This window comes from Lissotriton helveticus, chromosome 2_1 (genome assembly GCF_964261635.1).
Source record: "Lissotriton helveticus chromosome 2_1, aLisHel1.1, whole genome shotgun sequence".
NCBI lineage: Eukaryota > Metazoa > Chordata > Amphibia > Caudata > Salamandridae > Lissotriton > Lissotriton helveticus.
Window position 1 is genome coordinate 1,548,953,643 of NC_136059.1, and position 20,577 is coordinate 1,548,974,219.

The following is a 20,577-nucleotide window of genomic DNA, read 5'->3' on the forward strand; positions in this document are numbered from 1 at the left end:
CTCGTCGTCTTGTTATAAGTCACTCTGAAAAGGCAAGGGTGGAATAAGCCATATCGAGCATTTAGGGAACGAAGAGCAGGTCTCATATAGAAAGTGGACCCAGACGATGAGCTCGCTGGATGTTCAAAGCCGGAGAAGTTGGAAGGCCCAAGAGCTGAGGCAGAAAGGATTGGAAAAATGATATGGGATTTGATCCTTCAAGGCCCTCTGCAAGACCATAAATGCGAAGATTATTACGCCTATTACAATTTGTCACATTTTCCACCTGAAGCTTAAGGCACTGAATTGGCTTTTGCATGTTGGGAACTTGATCGATGAAGGTTTGGACTGAGGAAAGAGATCTCTCCAGGTGATCAACGTTCTGTTCCGTATGAGACCAATTATCTTCAAGATTTTGAAGACGAGCATTAGTATCTGCCATGTAAGGTTTAAGTGAGCGGATTTCATCCATATAAGGTATGAGCGAGCGAATCTCTTCTAGTATGAGCTCCATAGAAATAGAAGGAGACGTATTAGTAGGTGATGGGGGGTTCGTTTTAGCTCTCTTCCCTGTAGAAGAAGATGAAGGAGAACTCTTAGCAATCACTTTGGTAGTCGAGCGAGGAGTGAGTAGAGGGGAATTTTTTGTGGGAATAGAGTCACTAGTGGCGTCATCCAAATTATCCTGCAGAACACTGAAAGGATTGACATCTTCCAGGGACTGTGAGACTTGTTGATTGCGACGTGCCATTGCCATTGAAGGAGCAAGAAATGTCCCAAAACCTGTAAGTACTGACTGCTAGAGAAAGAGCGTAGGTATTGAAGCTCAATTTTCACTCTTTACCATAGAGGAGAAAAAATAGTGTGCAACCCTCATGGTGAAAACAAATGCTGAGATATGAGGAAGATGTCTTCTCAAAATGGCGGCCAAAACATGACTGTGAGCTGAAAGGCTGAGAACAGATAAAACATTTCAAAAAGATGTCCTCATGACAAAAACGTAGAAATTAAGGAGATTTCTGAAGAATGCTGGAAACATTAGCGCGTCATGACAAGAATGCGCTCATAGAAGGTAGGGCGACACCTCACGGGGCGAAGAGTGCTGTAAAATGGCGGACGCGATAAGACACGAGCCGCCAATTCCGAAACGGTGAAAGTGCAGAAATTCATGTATCGGGGAACAGGTGCAAAAGAGGCAGCAAACACTCCGCAGCTCGAAAACTATGATGCAGTGGATCTACGAGCAGCAGCAACACATGGAGGAATCCCGGCCCAGCTACACTGTTGCAGAGCTCCTCGGGAAAGCCGCCATCTCCGTCGGCGCCGAAGCCACGACCCCAGGAGATTTTTTTTAGCATGTTGTTTTCTGCAGGGATCCAAATGAGCAATCAGCTGTCGGCTATATTTAAATTTTAAATGTCCTATAAAATGAAACAAGCATTTGCAATTATGATAGGGGAGAGTTTATGGAGGGTCCTAAAAGATCTTGGCCTTCCTCCCTATCTTTTGGAGGTCCTGAAGCGGTTTCATGAAGGAAACTATGCCCGGGTGAGGTGCGGGAAGAACGGGGAACTATCTGCACGTTTCCCTGTATCGAGAGGCGTACGCCAGGGCTGCGCCCTGGCTCCCACGTTCTTTAGTCTCTATATAAATGGTTTGGTGGGGGAACTAAATAGAGTCAGGGATAGCGATGCCCCTTGGTTGGCGTCAGGTCGGGTGCCTGCTCTGATGTTCGCAGACGACACCCTATTGTTGTCGCGAACATCAACAGGCATCCAGCGGGTTTTGGACGGTTTTGTTTCATTCTGCGCCTCGCGGGGACTCGAGATCAATTTAGAGAAAACAAAATTTATGATCTTCGGTCCCCCGAAACGCACCCGCCCTAGCCCTACGCTAAACGGCATCCCGCTTGAAAGGGTGAGAACTTTTGTATACCTGGGGGTCACTTTGACTGAGGACTTTGGTTGGGGCCCCCAGGTAGCCATATCTACCCTAAAGCTCGCACAGCTATCAGGGGGCATAGGTAAGTTCCATCGAACAACGCATTTTAAGCCGGTCTCCCCAGTGCTTGAAATTTACAGTGCTCAAGCTAGACCTGCTGTAACCTACGGTGCAGAACTTTGGGGACATTCAAGCATAGCAAGCCTTCTCAGGGTTGAACGGGCCTTTATGAGGAATATGATTGGTCTACCCCAAAGTACCCCGCTCTTACCCTTGATTTTCGACCTAGGTGTGGAGCCCATCTCTGAACTAGTAGCGGCCCGACCCCTCCTGTATTGGAGAAGGCTCTGGTCAGTACCTGAGCTTGTGGACTACAGAGCTGAGTTCCCTGCTGTCTGGGGGTCGTTGAAGAGCAAGAAAATACCCTGGCTGCTCCACATTAAATCTATTGCCTATCGAATAGGAATGCCCCAAATATGGGAGTCCCCGGCGGAGAGTTGCCTAGTGGTGCGGAGAACTGAGCTGCTGGCCTCTCTGAGGCACTATAACCTAAGTTTGCTGCATCGCCTCCCAAGTATGGGCAGGATGTCCTCAGAATTTTTGCAGGTAAAACTTGCGCCCAGAAGGGAGGAATTTCTGGATCAAATTGAACCCCTCCTAGCAAGAAAACTATACACACAATTAAGGCACGGCTGCCTGCCACTTGGGTCACTGACCTGCAAATGGGCAGGTCAAAAGGAGGGAATTTGCCCTGTCTGCAATAATAGCAAAGAAGACACTGCCCATGTTTTGTTTTTTTGCCCCGCTTATAGCGCAATTCGGAGAGCTTGGCTGGTACCACTATGCAGAAATCTGGAACTAAAACATTGTGCTCAAGCTGTTAGAATTTTAAAATATGATACATCCCCCCTCATTGTGTTTTCGGTCTCCTGTTTTTTGTACGGTATGTGGCGGAGAAGGTCCACCTTGATTAATTGTGATTAACTCCAATGAAGACCACCTTGTTGATAACTGATTGTTTAATAATGTTTTAACTATTGGTTCTTAATTATTTATGTATTTTATTGTATGTACATATTTTATCTGTGCTTTTATGGTCGTTGACCGAAATAAAGTTATCAATGAATGCAATTATGATAGGTCTGTCTTTAAAGGAATGTTGTATGGTGATGTGAAGCACATAGCATAGGAATTGATATGTATTTGTGTGGAAGAAAAAAACTGTAGAATAATACTGGTTTAGGTGAAAAGGTCAGGTGATAGTTGCACTGTCGAGCCAGACCTAAAAATCTATGCACGTTAACCATGGCCCTCCTTCCAGCTGTGCTTCTGCCAGAGAAAAACAGCATACATAATCTAGTTATCTGAGACACTTTAATAGCATTAGAAAATTGTGTGTGTGCCCTTGAAGGTTCAAGTTACATCCCTGGATAAATAAACAAAATGATCACAACTGTAACGAGAGTAAGCACTTTTTTGGTAAAGCACACAGCTTCTGCCCAGTCAAAACATATACTCCTGACTCCCAACATGTGGGCGGAGCCTAACCCCTCTCCTAGTGATTCTCACATAATTGCCAGGTGACAGCTGTGCTGTCAAGTTAGACCATGAAAAGAAAAACAGAGAACTTGCCTGGTTTTCTATAGAGGGAAATGAAGTTTGGACTCAGTATATATTTAAAATGGTATCAAGGAATTTTGAACCAATTTCTTCGTCTTGCTAATTAGCACAAGAAACACATTGCTGAAATATCTTTTGGTAGGCAAATAATTTGAACATTTGTTACCTTCAGGAAGGGACACATTTTCTGAGGCGGGCTCACTGTTCGGGTTATGCTAATTTGTGAAGTTGCTTGCCTCTCTGTTATTTCATTTTTTATGTTTTAATACTTTGCAATATTTGTGGGTTTCATTGACATCACAAACAGTGGTGGCCGGCATGTACTGATGATGGTGAGTCTTGTACTGAGGATGGTGAGTCGGGGGGCATAAACCCCCCAAAAATATTAAATAAAATATACTTACCTTCCTGGTTTGCAGAGTGACGTCCTCCTCCCTTGGGTGTCTTCAAGAAGCACCGGACCCAGGAAACTGCAGTACACAATCCTGGCTCTGCTCTCACAGCATGAGAGCAGTGCCTGGATTGGAGTGGGTGGCCTCACTCAGTGCTTTCTCTAACCCAGCTGTCTAAGACAGCTAGTTTACAGAAGTTTAAAATGTGCATGTCTGGCTGGCCCTCACAAGACGGCCGGCCAAAGAGACATACTCATATTAAGTTTAGCACACAGCTCCCTTCTGATGCCACTATCCTGACACTTAGGGGCTATTAGGATGGCAGGCGGATTGCCATACTAATATGGCGGGTGGACCGCGGCGGACGGTAAGACCGTCTGCCGCTTTTCCGCCCCAGTCGCAAGGCGACTGGGGCGGAAAAGGTATAATATGGTGGCGGTGTCTATCAGACACCGCCAGCCATATTATGATGGGCAAATTTGAATGCCTTTCCGTGGCGGTAATGCCGCCACGGAAAGGCATGCGGAGAATCCCTGCGGGGGCCCGTTGCGGACCCCCGTTGCGGACCCCCAGGGACTCCGGGGGGTGGGGGGTGCACGAACCCCCCAGCAGTTCCATGCACAGCATGGCAGGCACCGCGCGGTGCCTGCCATGCTGTCCATGGAAGTGCACGGCATGCCTTCCTGGCATTGTGGCGGGCGGTTCTGAGTGCACCGCCCGCCACAATGGTAGGAATGCAGGATGCGCCCGCCACTTTGGCGGGCGCATCCTAATACTGCCCACGGGACCCCCGCCCTTATGGCGGGCGGTCCCTGTCCACGATGGGATGACGGGCAGACAGAGCCCGCCCGTCATCGTAATGGACCCCTTAGTGTGGAATGGGTTGCTGAAAAATAAAATGGTAATAATTTTTTTTCAGCTCTGGGGCTTGTGGGGCAACGCTCCTCCGCTCAAATGGATTATCGACGCTTGGTTACAAACTAGTCTTATTCACAAAGTAGGCATGCGTGAGAAAATACTAAAAATTGTGCAAATTCTCTTGCAACTCTGCTAAAGCTGAGAAAGTTAGCCAACTTTAAAAATGAGTTCTCGTGTAATTGGAAGTTGGATAAAGTTGAGAAAGCCACAGAACTTCAAAAAATTAAAAGTTTGCTAATTTTGTTTACAAGGAGTCCATTGATGAGGGCCTATAACCCAGTAGTGTTACGCAAAATGATGGGGTCACTCTGCAGAATGTGAAACGGGGCCCCTTAGTCTCCCATATCTCACAGATATTAATTGGTCGTAAGTTGAATGGAAGTCCCCTGAAGGCTTGAGGGTTGCAGGTGCACCCCTGCTGTGATCATGTTCTAGTTCATTTTTTTTTGCAGTTTGTTATACACAGGTAACTTTGCCCAAGGGCATTAGAGCGCTTTACATGAGAATCAGAAATCACCATTTTTTTTATGGCAGAAGGAGATTAAATGATTTGCCCATTATCACAGGATTGTGAGCGAAGGCTGACACTCAACTTTTGTTCGCCAGTCTCAATGGTGGCAGCTTTTATGGCTAGGTCACATATCATCCAGCTCCTTAATATTTTGGTTGTGAACACTGGCAAGTTCCTGGTTATGTAACAAAAGAGAAAACTAGGTTATTGCTTGGTCAACCCCAAGAATGCCGATGTGTTGAATCCATAGTGAGCTTGACCTCGAGGCTTTCATATTAATGTCCTCTGAATTTTTATTGTTGTTTAACAGATCTCTGCTCACTGGGTCACCTTGACTTTTATTGACAAGGTATGATGGGAACAACAGGGAACCTGGAGCGGGCACAGCCAACATCATTTTTGCACTATCATTCCATTGAACAGTTATTATATTCAGATGACACAAGCGCTTGTTTAATAAAGGTGTTTTATCAATATGGAGACATAAGGGTGTGTACATGTGACTAAAAAGCTGGGTCACCTCCTATTGAGGGCCCTCTACAGAATTATAGTTCACTGCAGAGGGTTATGCCAGTTATTCAGTGTCTTTTTCAGATTGATAATCTGAAGCTGAAGGCAAGAATTTGATGACTTCTACAGTTGAGACATACAAGCAGTAAAGCTACTCGAACATTTTGCCATTAAGGGTACAATGTTCTAAAGTAAACAACGAGAAACAGAAAGACAAACATTGGAATGTTGGAGACGAAGACCTGGTCTATACCATTTGTTATTGGCCCTCTACCACTCCAGTCTTCAATGTAGCTCCCAACATCCCATGTTGTAGTTCATATTTATGAAACAATATGAAGGTTCTATCCATATTTGAGAGGCTCCCCTGCAATGGCCTTTTGGAAACCTCTGCCTAAACTGAGATTGAGTTTGTACCAAACCACCTTCCTTCATAAGAGCTATCATGGTATTCCGTGACAGGAAAGATTTTGTATTGGAGCTTGAGTTTCGGAACCCTGGCGGACATGACTGCACATTGTCCTTTGATAGACCCCTGGCGATTGAAAGATTTGAAAAAAAAAGATCCTCAAAATGTTGAAAACCACACAGAGGAAGAGAAACTGATTTTTATTATTAAGTGTTTGTAAAGTAGTGTTGTTGAATAGTTAGAAATTTTTTAATCAATTTGCTAAAATTATATTTGGAGTGCTCAATCAAGAGGTGGATATTGAACGGAAATATTGTAATCTTTGGTTTGATGGTTCATGGATAATTTGTATTATTTTGTAAATCTTCTGGCAAACTGTATAAATTAACCAATATAAAAATTAAATAATTATTTTACTACATTATGTTTTTCTCAGATTATATCGCACCTTCAAAGATAACAAATATGTGTACATGCTGCTGGAGGCCTGTCTTGGAGGAGAGCTGTGGAGCATTTTAAGAGACAGGTAGGTATTTGTGCTCAAAATAAAAGCCAAGACCTGCACGGGGATGCCACTCAAATTGTTTATGAATGAGTTCGTGAATGTTGAACTTGTGCAGAATAGTTGGTACATTTTTGGTGGCGCAGCTTTTGCTCTCAACCTCCCTTCATTGTGACAGGGCTTCGTCAGCAGGGAAAGATTTGTTTTCATACATGCTTGTCTTCTGTCTGCATTAGGTACCCTTTTTGCTTTGGGTGCAGCTATTTACCCTGCCGCTGGGTAAAAAAGTGACCTTTTTACTGCTATTTACTTGGCTGATAGCTAAATGTATTATTTACTATTTATGTGGTGGCCCTAAAAATGTCAGAGAAACTTCGCTGCCTCAGGCTAAATATTAGAGATGCTGCACTGTTTAGTCGATGGCCGTGCAAATAGCAGAAAATAGTCACTATTTACTCGGCCACTGGTTAAACATTAGAAATTCTGCTCTGTCGGGCTGGCACCGTACAAATAGCAGGAAAACTTAAATATTTACATGGCTGCTTACTAAAATGATAGATTTTTCACTGTGTGGGTGGCAGCCATGAAATAGCAGCAAAAGTTCACTATTTACTCGACTGCTGGCTAAAAAGTAGAGATTCTGTAAAGTTAGGCTGGCAGCCGTGTAGCTAGCAGAAAAACTTCACTATTTACCTGCCCGCTTGTTAAACAGTAGAGCTACTCAACTGTCTCTCTGGCAGTGTTATAACTAGCAAGAAAACTTAAATATATACCCGGCTGCTTACTAAATAGTAGAGATTTGCACTGTCCGGCTGGCAGTCTTGCAAAAAGCAGAAAAACGTTACTATTTATCCGGCTGCCTGCTAAATAGTAGAGACTATGCACTGTTTGGCCAGCTGCCAACATCCTGTCCTCATGGGTCCCCACCAATTTGCAAATTAGATACCACCCCAACTCGAGGTTGTTAGTCCATCAATGATTTGAATACAGCAATTGCAGTCACAAAATATCAATAAATTCCTTTCCGAATTGGAACGAGGAGGGTTAAAACCCTGTTCTTGAACCTTCCTATTTGCAATTCAGAAATTATTGCAAAGTCCCTTTACTAGTCTAAGGAAATTTCCAATTCAGACTAAGGGTTTGTACCTGATGATAAGTACCTTTGTAGTCACAAACCTTGTGATTTTGTGACATATGGCCCTAGTGCCAAAACTGGCTTAGATGCAGGAACGTGCCAAATGTTTGAATGTTTCCAAGTTATTTTGACATACAAATGGGCAAAATGCCACTCCATACACTATAGGCCAAGAGATAGCGACTTGGGAGGCCCTTCATGGATCTGTGTTGTGATCCACAAATGCTCTTTTACATTTACCTGCAGATGTTGCTAATGATAAAGATAATTAGAACCTTTGCAGGACCAGTCATAGCTGTTTACTCTTCTAAAGTTACACACACACTCTTTTTCAGAAAGCCATGGGAATGTAGCCAGGCCAGATATAGTATTACCAAAAGGGTTCATGTAATGAGAACACCTCTTTTTCTGCAGCAAGTCAGTACATTCTGGAATTATTAATTGTGGTTCACATCAAGTAAACAAATCCTGGAAACAATGATTTGTAAAACTAAAAACCTAAATTGGAAAACTTGTATTCCAGCAACATAAAGCCATCCAATATTTAGGATGATTTTATAAAAGTAGAAAGATTTGCATGGGGCTCCTTCTGAAGTGACCAACATGGTATATGTGAGAGGCTTCATTCTAATCTCATGACGGAAGTAGGAAAAACTATGGACCTGATTTAGAATTCCACGGACAGAGTTAACTCCATCAGGATGGGGGAGAACCAATGTCTTTGATGTCGTAAGTTTACCGTTGTCCGCTGGCCTTTTGAGTAACTCTCTACATTGACAGCAACATGCACAAAACATTTCAAGGACAGTGCAGTCAGAGATGATGGCCAGCTAGCAAACATTTTCTTTTAATTGTGTTACAAAAATAAACTCCCAAAGCAGGAGTTGGGTTTTGAAAAACAAAACAACTAATGCCCCACACGCAAGGAGTTTTCTTCCAGGCTGACTGGGTCATTACATTTTTTCCAGCCCTTTACAGCCGGGTTGTACTCTAAATAGAGTCAATCAATCAGGTGTTTGTTAAGCGCGACTACTCACTCGTAATGTTCTCAAGGTCCCTGAGGGTGGGGTGGGGTGCAGGTTCCAGTCCATTAATGAGGGGCTCCTTCAAAGAGCCAGGTCTTGAGGTCTCTTACGAAGATGAGAAGTGATGTTGTCTGACTGAGGTGGAGCGGAAGGGCGTTCCAGGTCTTGGCCGCGAGGAAGGAGCAGGAGCGGCCTCCTGACCTGGTTTTTCTGATGCGTGGGACCACAGCGTAGAAGAGCTGGGCTGATTGTAGAGTCCTTTGGGGTGTGTGTAAATTGAGTCGGCTGTTCAGGTATGCTGGTCGGTGTTGTGGAGGGTCTTGTGTGCGTGGGTGACTCTTGCCTCGATGGGGAGCCAGTGGAGTGTGCGCAGGTGCTGGGAGATGTGGCAGTGTTTTGGCAGGTTGAGGACCAGTCTTGCGGCGGCGGTCTGGATGTTCTGTAGCTTGCTTTGCCGTAGTCGAGTCTGCTGGTGACCAGGGCATAAGTGACGGTCTTTCTGTGTTCAAGGGTGATCCATTTGAAAGTCTTACATAGAGGCAGTGGGTGTGGAAGCAGAAGGACGAGAGGGAGTTGATCTGGTCGTCTATTTTGAGGTCGGAGTCCAATATGATTCCCAGGATGCGCACGTGGTCCGTGGGGGTGGGCGGGTTTCCAAGGACAGGGGGCCACCATGTGTCATTCCAGGCCTCGTGGTTTGGGCCCATGATGAGTGCTTCTGTAGAGTAGATGGTATAATATCCTTCCTTTGACAGCCTGCATTTTGTCGGGCCATCAGAGGAGTATTTTGTTGAGAAACCACAAGCAAAGGAAAGGTACTTAATTGAACTGAATGTCATTGGAATATGAATGACTTTTCTCAGTAAATCAAAGAACGACATATAGGTATCAAAGACACAGAAGAAAATAAAGTTACAAAACTTACAGAGACTTTTAATCATTGACTTTATTACAAATACTGTAAAAACAAAGTCATTGAATATACAGAGACATTCTGTTACCACCATTCTTGTGACCTACCTATCGATCATTTTACAGTTCCACTTTAATACTCATTTTCCAGAAGGGTATGTAGATTAACAGGTGAGATTTCAGAAATTATTTGGGGTATTTTGCTGTTAAAAATCTTTTTCTGGATGTTGCTCAGACACAGCCTGTGTACTAGGTGATGGTTCTCATAGCAGTAGCAATAGTGCTGGCTCCAAGCAGAAGTATCTCAAACAAGGTCACAATAAAGCATGAGATCTCAGCACCTGTCTGTCATCAGCCTTTCTGTGTAATCTTCAGCCACAGCAAAAAAGGACAGCTCTGCTTATAAACTTTCAAATCTTTAACAAGAGAAACCTATGACCTACCCCTTACCTCTACCATTTATCCTATGTCATCACTCAGGAAGAACTAATCAGCAGCCCTTTTTTTAAAATGGGCCTCACACAATCCTTTGGTAGCCTTATCAATATTCTCCCTCACTTCAGTTCTGGGTCTCTGTTAGAAATTGAGTTGTTGGGTGCATGGGGTGTGAGCCCTGGTCAAGTAACAGCCACAATCCCTTGCAGAATGAACCAAAAAAGGACACGAAATTAACCTGTGCTTAGCCCTGGTTAGCTTGGTACAAAAAGCAGTCATGCTTAACTTAGAGGCAATGGGATAAAGTAGTTATGCAGCACACAAAGAGTAATAAAGTAAAAACACCACAAAAAAATCCCAAACCAATTTACAAGACTAGAGTAAATTCTAATACATTATTTTACACCAGAACAACAATAATCAATAGAACTGGAGTTGTGGGTTTTAAAAGTTTTACCCCTTTGGTGCTTAGGGTGGCCCCCGGCCGTCATACGTCACGGTGTGTGTGTGCTAAGGATGGCCTGGGCCGTCCAAACCCTGCCCGCTCATTAATTCTCCCGCACAGCAGGAGAATTATTGCAGCGCGCAAGGGGTTAAGTGAAATCTAGCACCTAAAAGATCAAAGAGTTAATTGTGGACATCTAGTCGCGCGAGCCCGGGTCAAGGTTGAAAGTAAAGTCGGACCGCGATGGAGCATGGTTCAGGTACAAGTAATGGATTGGGCCAGGTCAGAGCTTACTTTCCAACGTAGACATTTTTTTTGAAAAAAAATGTCTGAGAAGGTAGAGTTCAGTGGCGCACGGATGTGCTGCTGTAAAAAAGGATGTAGTGGGAGAAGCGCAAAGTCAATCTGTCTGGCGATGCACCTCGGGCAGATAAGTCAGCAGGTTGGTCCCAGTCTCCTCCTGGTTCTCAGAGCACTTTTGGGCCAAATTTTGTTTGTCCTCAGTTTTGAAAATTGCCATATGGACACTTTAGGTCCACAACCAAGGGTCCAGGACTAGTGGGACACCACTTGGGGGCTCAGGACTCACTAAGGCTGGGTCCAAGTGTGTGTTCATTATGGTGGGAGCCTTTTATGTCCCTGTGGCACTGAACAGGAGGCCAGCAAGCTAGCCCTTGGAGTCACTTCTGGTATTCCTGGGTGAAGGTGAAGATGCAGGGCTCAACAGCAAGGCTGGCTTCTGAGGGATCAAGGCAGGCTTCAGGCAGCAAAACAGTCCTTCCATGTACAGCAGCAGCCTGGCAGAGTACACAGCAGGCCACAACAGCAGGCAGACCTTTGAGAGTCCTTCAGCAGGTCCAGCAGTTAATTCTAGAGTGGGTCTGAAATTCCTATTTGTTACCCTGGTGCCCTGCTTCTGGAAGGCGGGAGAAACTTCTGGAAAGATTCTTTGAAGTGCATGGAGTTTCCTGACTCCACTGCCTTGGTTCCAAGCTGGCTGCAGTGACGATTCAGGGTTGTTAAGCCCTTTGTGTGGAGGCAGAGCACAAGCTATGGAGGTCTAAGAAGGGCTGGGCTCTGCTCTTCCCCACCATCCTGCCAGTAGATGGCCCATTCAGGCACACCTACCCTCTATTGTAGGACTCTCTGGGAAGAATTCTCAAAGTCTAACTGTCAGTTACACCCAGTCATGTGGCTCAGGCCAGGCTACAGGCACAAAACGCCTATGGGCAGGAAAATGGCAACTTTCTAAAAGTGGCATTTTCAAAATTGTAATGAAAAATCTGACTGTACCATTAATGAGGGTTTATTATTAAAATTTCATAGGTGCCAAACATGACATATCAACCTTGGGTATAATCTTTGTCTTGTATATGCTTGATTGTAGGTATGACATGTGGGGGTTCTAGACTTCTAGCTGAGCCTGGCTGGATTGTTGGGGCACAGGACATCTGAGTGTCGTTGGGACTGAATGCCCTCTCCTGGGCTCCATATTTCTAGGCTGTATACTTATCTATATCATTCATAAATAAAGGAGTACTCATGTTCAAGCCTGCTGCCTGTGCCATTTCTTCACGACCTTCTCCCATGTAGGAATTAAAGCTTATTAAATGTAATAAGGAATCCACAATGTTGTCCTATGGGAGGTTTAGACCTCACAGTAGTGAAAAACGAATTTTGTAGTTTTTCACTACCAGGGCATGTAAAACGTAGAAGTAGATGCCCATCCTTTTAATTACACAGCACCCTTCCCTATGGGTTACCTAGAGCCTACCTTAGGGGTAACGTATATGTAATAAGAGGGGAGTTAAGGCTTTTTTCCCCCCAAAGTTTTATATAACTTGACCCAAAGGCATCAAAGCGCTTTACATGAGAACCAGTTGCGTTACATTCATTTTTGTGTTGTTAGGCATGGGGAGATTACGTGACTTGCCCAGAATCACAGGATGTTGAGCGTCGTTGCCGAGACTCGAACCAGTTCCCCAGATTTGAGGTCGACCACCCTAGCCATTAGGCTTCATCCTCTCACTTGCCAAGTTGCAAGGTAGTGTAACACAGCATTCAGGCTGCAATGGAATGCCTGGAACATGTTTTAAAGTGCTACTTAGGTGGGTGGCACAATAAGTGCTGCAGGTCCGAAGTAGCATTTAATTTACAGGCCCTCTGTATATGGTATAACACTTTATAAGGGACTTATAAGTAAATTAAATATGCCAAATAGACAGATGCCCATCAAACAATGTTTAGGGGAGTGAGCACAAGCACTTTAGCACAGGTTAGCAATGGTAAAGTGCACAGAATCCTATGGCCAACAAAAACGAAATCCAGAAAAAATTGGAGATAAGTAGGCAAAAAGTTGGGGGAAGACCACCCTAAGGCTGACAGGTCGAACAGTCTCCACCCTCTATCCACAGAAATGCCGTCCATACACGTCAACTGTGTAGGGAAGCTTTATCTACTCTCCATTATGTCATGCAAACTACATCCCACTGGTCCATGCACTAAGACTTTCATCACACAAGGAGTCTTACTACTACACACTTAGGGGCAGATTTACTAAGGACTTTCAATGCACTTGAGTCACAAAAGGCGAGATCAAGACAACACATGCCCTTAAAGGGGATTTACTAAGGCATGCAGAGCCACCTTATGTAAATTCAGAGCAAAGCAAGGCAGAGCAAATGGTTGCATTGCATTACCCTGTGTTGAGAAGGTATTCCATGGGTCCAGCACGGGCGTTCCCATTCATCCACCCATGGATTTTGGTGCAATACCAGATTTACTAAGGTGAGTAAACCTTGGACGATGTCAAAATGGTGCACCCTCCCAAGTGAGGCATAACAAGGAGAAATATCTGAATTTTACAGCAAACAGGGAAAGCGGAAAATGCCTCAAAGGATTATTTTTGTGCAGGAATGTATCTCTTCCTGCACAAGAATGATACTTCAAATAATGGAGGCACCCCTGGCCCATGGCGCAAGGGTGCCTGCATTGGCGCTAAGCAGCACACAGTGCACCAGCGCAGTGAGAGAGCAAAATTCATCATATCTAAGTAGATATGGCACATTTCTGCCCCCCCCTCCATCACAAAATGCAGTGCAGCAAGGTGTCTTGTCTCATATACACACATAGAATGCACGCTCAAAGATCTAGGTGTCACACAAAATCCCTCTTTGGGCCATGTGATACGATCTATCTGGAGCCTCCATCACCCTCTCGTCTGCTCATTTGAGCCTTTGTATGATCCCGAGCTCCCCTTTCTAATTGTCTTATCCCTTTGACCCCTTTGTTAGCCAATACTCATTTTTCTAACTTTGGCCATCTGAGTTCCACAAACCCTTTCTGCAATCCTTCATGGACTGCACTCATTTTCACCCATCCACCTTTAAACTCCTGTGCCAAGCTTCAGTTCATATGCCCTCAGATCCACCCCCTAGACTACTGTGCCAGCATCAAACCGTGTCTTCTGCACTCAGAGTTCAGTATGTAACAGTCCTGGATTTTTATTCACTTTACATGCTCTGATTTTCAGCAAATACTTACCAGTTTTATATGTGGGCTGAAGAGGTAGGGGTTTCTGGGTGTTGGAAGTATAAAAAGCATGACTAAGAACCATTTACAAAAGGGGTATCCTAATACATGTGGCCTAGACTCAGGTAGGTGTCCTCCTGCTCCTGTTCCTCTGCCTATATTTGTAGGTCCTTTTGTGCCTTTAGAAGTCAGTCCGCCTTCTAATCCTGTTCCAATCTCTTCTTTTCTGAGTTGTTTTAGTTCTCCTGATCCTCATACTGGCCCTATTCTAAGTAGTTCTGGTTACCATGGTACTGTTGTTCCAAAATCTTGGGGTCTTGTTTGTAGTCCTTTCTGACCCTGGTCTTCCTGGCCCTGCTCCTGGTTCATCCTTATATTAATCTTTTCTGGGCCTCCTGATCCTGGTACTACTGATCCTCATCCTGATCCTGCTGGATCCTTATCCACCTAGCCTTGTTGCCCTGGTTCTTCTAGGGCTGATATTTCTTGACTTCCTGGTCTGGGTCATCATGATTCTCCTTGCCCTGGTCCTTGTACCTGTGGTCCAGCTGATACTGCCTCCACTGCTCCTGGTCGTCCTTATTGGTTCCTCTGGGGCTGGGCCTGGTCATTTTGGTCCTGGTTTGGCCCCATCAGCCCTCGTGGCTCTGGTTGTCCTGGTTCCCCTGATCCTCACCAGCCTGATCCTATTACCCCATTTCCTAATACTCCTACTCCACTCTAGTCCTCCAAACAAGGTCCCGGCCCTGCTTATACTGATCCTCTAGTCCACTGTATCCTCCCCCCTCTGGGCCCTGGACTTAATGGCCCTAGCCCACCTACTCCTGACCTGACTAGTTCTCCAGGTCCTACTTCAACATGTCATGAGACTATTGTCCCTGGACCTCCTGCTCGATGTCCTCTTGGACTAACTTGCCCACTTTATCCTGATCCTCCTTGTTCAGATCACCCTGTTCTAAGCCATTATTAGCCTCCCAGCTTCGTCACCAAGGCTACTGCCATAATGGCCTTATTTGTCCTCCTTTTCCTCATTATACTGGTCCTGCATGTCTGGCATGTCAGGTTTGGAAACTGTGGGCCTCTGTGAATTGAGCTTCTTTTTCCTCTTGTTTGTGGTCCCAATAAGCCTCATTGATCCTTCTAATACTCCTTACTCTGGTCTTGGTCTTTGTGGTATCCTTTGTACTAACCCCCTCGTCTTCCTTGCTTATTTTGGCCCCTGATCGTATTGGCCTGGATCTTCGCTTCCTGCATCTGGCCCTGTTCCTCTTGGCCCTGGCCTTCCTGCTGCTTGTCCTCATGCTGCTACACAAACTCATCATCCTGTTGCTCATCGTTCTGGCCATACTGTTACTAGCCCTGTGTCCTGTACATCCAGGCTGTTATAACCCTAGTCCTGATTTACCTAGTCCTTAGTCTTAGTTTTCCTTCTGACCCTGGTCTTACTGCTCCTTAAAGTCCTGATCCTCTTCGCCCTGATCTTCCTGGTCGTCTTGCACCTTTATTTCCTGGTCCACTTGGAACTTTTCCTTCTGACTCAGGCTGCCTGTGTTCCTGGTCTGAGCTACACGGCACTCCTGACCAAGGGTATGTTATTCTTGTTTTTCATACTACTTGTCCTTCTCAAGATTCTGTACCCATTGTCCCCAATCATCTTGCTCCTTCTCCTCATAGGTCCAGGTATCCTGGACCTAGTTCTCCTGGTCCTGACCCACCTCTTACCTTAGACTTGGTCTCCCTGGTCCTGATCCTTTTTGTCCTTCTGTGCTTGTTATCATACACTTCGCCTTTTGGCCATAATTACCCTTCGTGGTTCCCACAGTCTTGGCCCATCTGGCCCTGTACCTTTGTGGTCCTCCTGGTCCTAATCACCTTCTCCTGGTTCTCCTCACCATCAACCTCCTAGTCCTGGTGCCACAGGTCCTGGTGCATCTTGCTTCTCATGTCCTAGCTCTATTAGACTTTGTCTTCCTGGTTTGGTTGCCCTTGTTCTCTTGGGTCTGTTCCATGTCCATGTAATCCTCTTGGTACTGCAACCATTGATCCAGGTGCTCTTGATGCAGGTTCTCATTGTTCCGTGTACCCCTGATCCTGGTCATTTTTGTCCTGGTTCTCCTGCCCACGACTGTCCATTCTACTTAGTCTTCCAGATGCTGGTTGGCCTTCTTACCTCAGATCCTTCTCACCCTGTTTCTGCTACTTGTAAGGATTGCTCTGCCCCACTTGGTAATCCGAGCCCTTGTCTCTTAGGTACTGATATTCGTGACCATCGTAGCCCTAATTCTGGTCCTCCTGATCAATGATGATTTTAGTTTACCCAGTGCTCTTGCTCCTGTTTCTGGGTGCCCATGGTACTGCCCCCTCAGTTTTCCTAATCCCTTTCCTGCTTATTGTAGTATCCAGGGCATACTAGCCATTGCCCTTTAGGTCCTGATCATCGCAGTTCTCTTCATTCTGGTGCTGGACCTCATACTCTTGCTCCTTGCATGCATGGTTCTGCAATAACTTGTCCTATCACAGATCATCCTAGTCTATCCTAGTTCAGATGTTCCTGGACCTCTAGTTCATGCTAGTCTAAGAACTTCCTGGCCCTGTACTTCTTGGCACGGGTTTGACTGGTCGTCATTCCTATGTACTCCTGATCCTAGTCATTTGGATCCTGCGTCACCTGTTTCACAGGATCCTAGTCCTGGACCTTTTCATCCTCCTCACTCTTATTCTCGTCCATTAGTCTTCCTGGTCTTGGCCCCCTGCTTTATCTAGTTCCCTGGTTTGCCTGTTCTCAATCAATCACAATCAATCACAGCATTTATATAGCGCACTACTCACCCGGCGGGTCTCAAGGCGCTGGGGGGGGGGGGGGTCTGCTACTGCTCGAACAGCCAGGTCTTGAGCTGCTTCCTGAAGGCGAGGTGGGCCTGGGTCAGGCGGAGGTGGGTCGGAAGGGAGTTCCACGTCTTGGCGGCCAGGTGGGAGAAGGACCTTCCTCCTGTGGTGGCTCTTCGGATGTGGGGGACGGCGGCGAGGGCGTGGTTGGTCGATCGAAGCTGGCGTTTGGGAACGTAGAAGTTGAGGCGGCTGTTGAGGTATTCTGGGCCTTGGTTGTGTAGGGCTTTGTCTGCGTGGGTGAGGAGCCGGAAGGTGATTCTCTTGTTGACCGGGAGCCAGTGCAGGTCTCTCAGGTGCCCGGAGATGTGGCTGCGGCGGGGGATGTCCAGGATGAGTCGTGCTGAGGTGTTCTGGATCCGCTGGAGTCTCTTCTGGAGTTTGGCGGTGGTTCCGGCGTAGAGGGAGTTGCCGTAGTCCAGACGGCTGGTGATGAGGGCCTGGGTGACCGTCTTCCTGGTCTCGGTGGGGATCCATCTGAAGATCTTACGTAGCATGCGCAGGATGTTGAAGCACGACGAGGAGACGGCGTTGACTTGTCTGGTCATGGAGAGGGAGGAGTCCAGGATGAAGCCCAGGTTGCGTGCGTGGTCTGTGGGTTTGGGTGCGCTGCCCAGGGCGGGGGGCCACCAGGAGTCGTCCCAGGCGGAGGGTGAAGGTCCCAGGATGAGGACTTCCGTCTTGTCCGAGTTCAGTTTTAGGCGGCTGTTCATCATCCACTTGGCAACGTCTGTCATCCCTTCGTGTAGGTTGGCTCTGGCGGTGGCGGGGTCGTTGGTGAGGGAGAGGATCAGCTGGGTGTCATCGGCGTAGGAGATGATGTTGAGGTTGTGCTGGCGTGCGATGGTCGCGAGGGGGCTCATGTAGACGTTGAAGAGTGTTGGGCTGAGCGAGGAGCCCTGAGGGACGCCGCAGATGACTTCGGTGGCCTCCGATCTGAACGGGGGGAGGCGGACTCTCTGTGTCCTTCCGGCGAGGAAGGAGATGATCCCCTCCAGTGCCTTCTCCTGGATTCCGACGTTGCTGTGGCGCTGTACTAGGGTACGGTGGCACAGTGTCGAAGGCCGCGGATAGGTCCAGGAGGATGAGGGCCGCTGTTTCCCCGTTGTCGAGCAGGGCTCGGATGTCATCGGTAGCTGCGATCAGGGCGGTCTCGGTGCTGTGGTTGGCCCGGAAGCCAGACTGCGAGAGGTCGAGGGAGCCGTTCGTCTCGAGGAAGGCGGCCAGTTGCTTGTTGACGGTCTTCTCGATGACTTTTGCCGGAAATGGGAGCAGCGAGATGGGGCGGTAGTTCTTGAGGTCGGTGGGGTCGGCTGATGGCTTCTTAAGTAAGGCGCTGAGTTCGGCGTGCTTCCAGCTCTCCGGGAAGGTGGCGGTGTCGAAGGAGGTGTTGATGATGTCCCGCAGGTGGGGTGCGATGACAGCGTCGGCCTTGTTGAAGACGTGGTGAGGGCAGGGGTCTGTCGGAGATCCAGAGTGGATGGAGTTCATCGTGTGGACGGTGTCTTCGGTGCTGATCGGGGTCCAGGCGCGGAGGGTGGTTGTGGGGGGCGGTGGTTTGGTCATGGCGTGCGTCGGTTGAGTGCTGAAGCTGTTGTGTATGTCCGCGATTTTGTTGTGGAAGTAGGAGGCGAGGGAGTTGCAGAGGTCTTGCGAGGGGGTGATGTCGTTGTTTCCGGCGTTGGGGTTGGAGAGCTCTTTCACGAAGTTGAAGAGTTCCTTGCTGTTGTGTGCCTTGTTGTCCAGTCGTTCCTTGAATGCGGTTTTCTTGGTGGTGTGGATCAGTTGGTGGTGTTTTCGGGTGGCGAGCTTGAGGGCAGTCATGTTGTCTGGTGTTGGGTCTCTGCGCCTGGTTTTCTCGAGTGCTCTGCAGTTCTTCTTGGAGCTCTTGAGTTCGTCATTGAACCATGGTGCTTTCTTGCTGCCGGGTCGGCTCGGCGGGGTCTTCAGAGGGGCGGGGTCGTCTGCGCAGTCGCTGATCCATTTCGTGAGGTTGGTGGCCGCTTGGCTGGGGTTCGTTGTGCTGGTGGGAGGGTTCATGCTCAAGGAAGTGGCGAGCTGGTCTGCGGTGATCTTGTTCCAGCTTCTGCGGGGAACCTGTTGCTGGTGATGGTGGAACGTGGTCCTTCTGAAGCTGAAGTGGACGCAGCTGTGATCCGTCCAGTGGAGTCCGGTGGCGTGGCTGAAGGCGATGTCCTTGCTGGAGGAGAAGACGGGGTTGAGCGTGTGTACGGCGTAGTGGGTGGGGGTGGTCACCATTTGCTTGAGTCCGAGGTTGGCGAGGTTGTCCAGCAGGGTGGTGGTGTTGTGGTCGTTGTTGTTCTCCAGGTGGAAGTTGAGGTCCCCGAGGAGGATGTAGTCTGCGGAGGGGAGGGCGTGCGGGCTGATGAAGTCGGCGATGTCTTCGCTGAATGGTGTGCGTGGTCCCGGGGGTCTGTAGATGAGGGTGCCTCTGAGGGTGGTCTTGGGGTTGGCGTGAATCTGGAAGTGCAGGTGTTCGGCGGGTGCGAGGGTATCGTCGGTGTCCGTCGTGATGCGGATGGTGTTCCTGTGGATGATGGCGATGCCTCCTCCTGTCTGGTTGACGCGGTCCCTCCGGATGATCTTGTAGCCGTCCGGGATGGCGATGGCGATGGCGATGTCGGGCGCTGAGGAGGCGTTCATCCAGGTTTCTGTGAGGAAGGCGACGTCTGGGGCTGTGTTGTCGAGCAGGTTCCAGAGCTCGACGGCGTGTCTGTGGACGGAGCGGGTGTTGAGCAGGATGCACTTCAGGTGGGTGCTGCTGGAGTTCGGCTTGGTGGGTGCTGGTGTGGCGTGGGTCCGGTTGCAGGTGAACTTGCAGGAGTGGCAGCTGAAGGGTCCGTGGGTGCGTCTCGGTGTGGCTTGGTAGCAACCCGGAGTTTGGCCGGTGTTGAGTGCGTTGAGTTCGGTGGCGTTGTAAGTCCGTCGGGTCGGCTTCCGTCGGTGGGGGCCAGGGGTCCTGGCACTGGGCGCGGTCCAGGCGCGGACGGGCGCAGACGGGCTTACCTTTGGCGCACCTTCGGCGCTCATTCGGTGCTCCCGCTGCGCGCGTCCGCTGCGCGGTCGCTCTGGGGGGTCATAAGAAGGAGCCGGAGGGCGGGTCAGCTGGGTGGCGGGAGCGGGGGGGCCAATGGACAGGAGGGGGGCGGGGTAGAAGGAGGACTGTGGCGGGAAGGGGGGCTGGGGCGGCTCGGTGGCAGGGAGCGGCACCCAAGGTAGGTGAGCAGAGGGGGGGGGGCAGGGGGTAGTGGCGGCAAGGCAGGAAGGCAAGCGACAGGCAACACAGAGGTAGGGCAGCACAGGTGTCAAAGGCTGACACGGGGGGCACACAGAGGCGGCACTGGGGTCAGCAGCGAGGCGGCCGGGGGGAGTCCCACGAGGCGACGGCGAGGCAGCAGAGCAGGG

The 20,577-nt window shown here is 48.1% G+C and overlaps 1 protein-coding gene across 2 annotated transcripts in view; it reads left to right on the forward strand.

Moving 5' to 3' along the window:
* The window catches only part of PRKG2 (protein kinase cGMP-dependent 2), a 1,208,151-nt gene that overhangs the window by 914,338 nt on the left and 273,236 nt on the right, over positions 1 to 20,577 (forward strand). For both annotated transcript variants that reach the window (XM_078677576.1, XM_078677575.1), the window contains exon 13: positions 6,717 to 6,806. In XM_078677576.1, the coding sequence (XP_078533702.1) occupies positions 6,717 to 6,806 (90 nt within the window). The remainder of the gene's footprint in view (positions 1 to 6,716; positions 6,807 to 20,577) is intronic.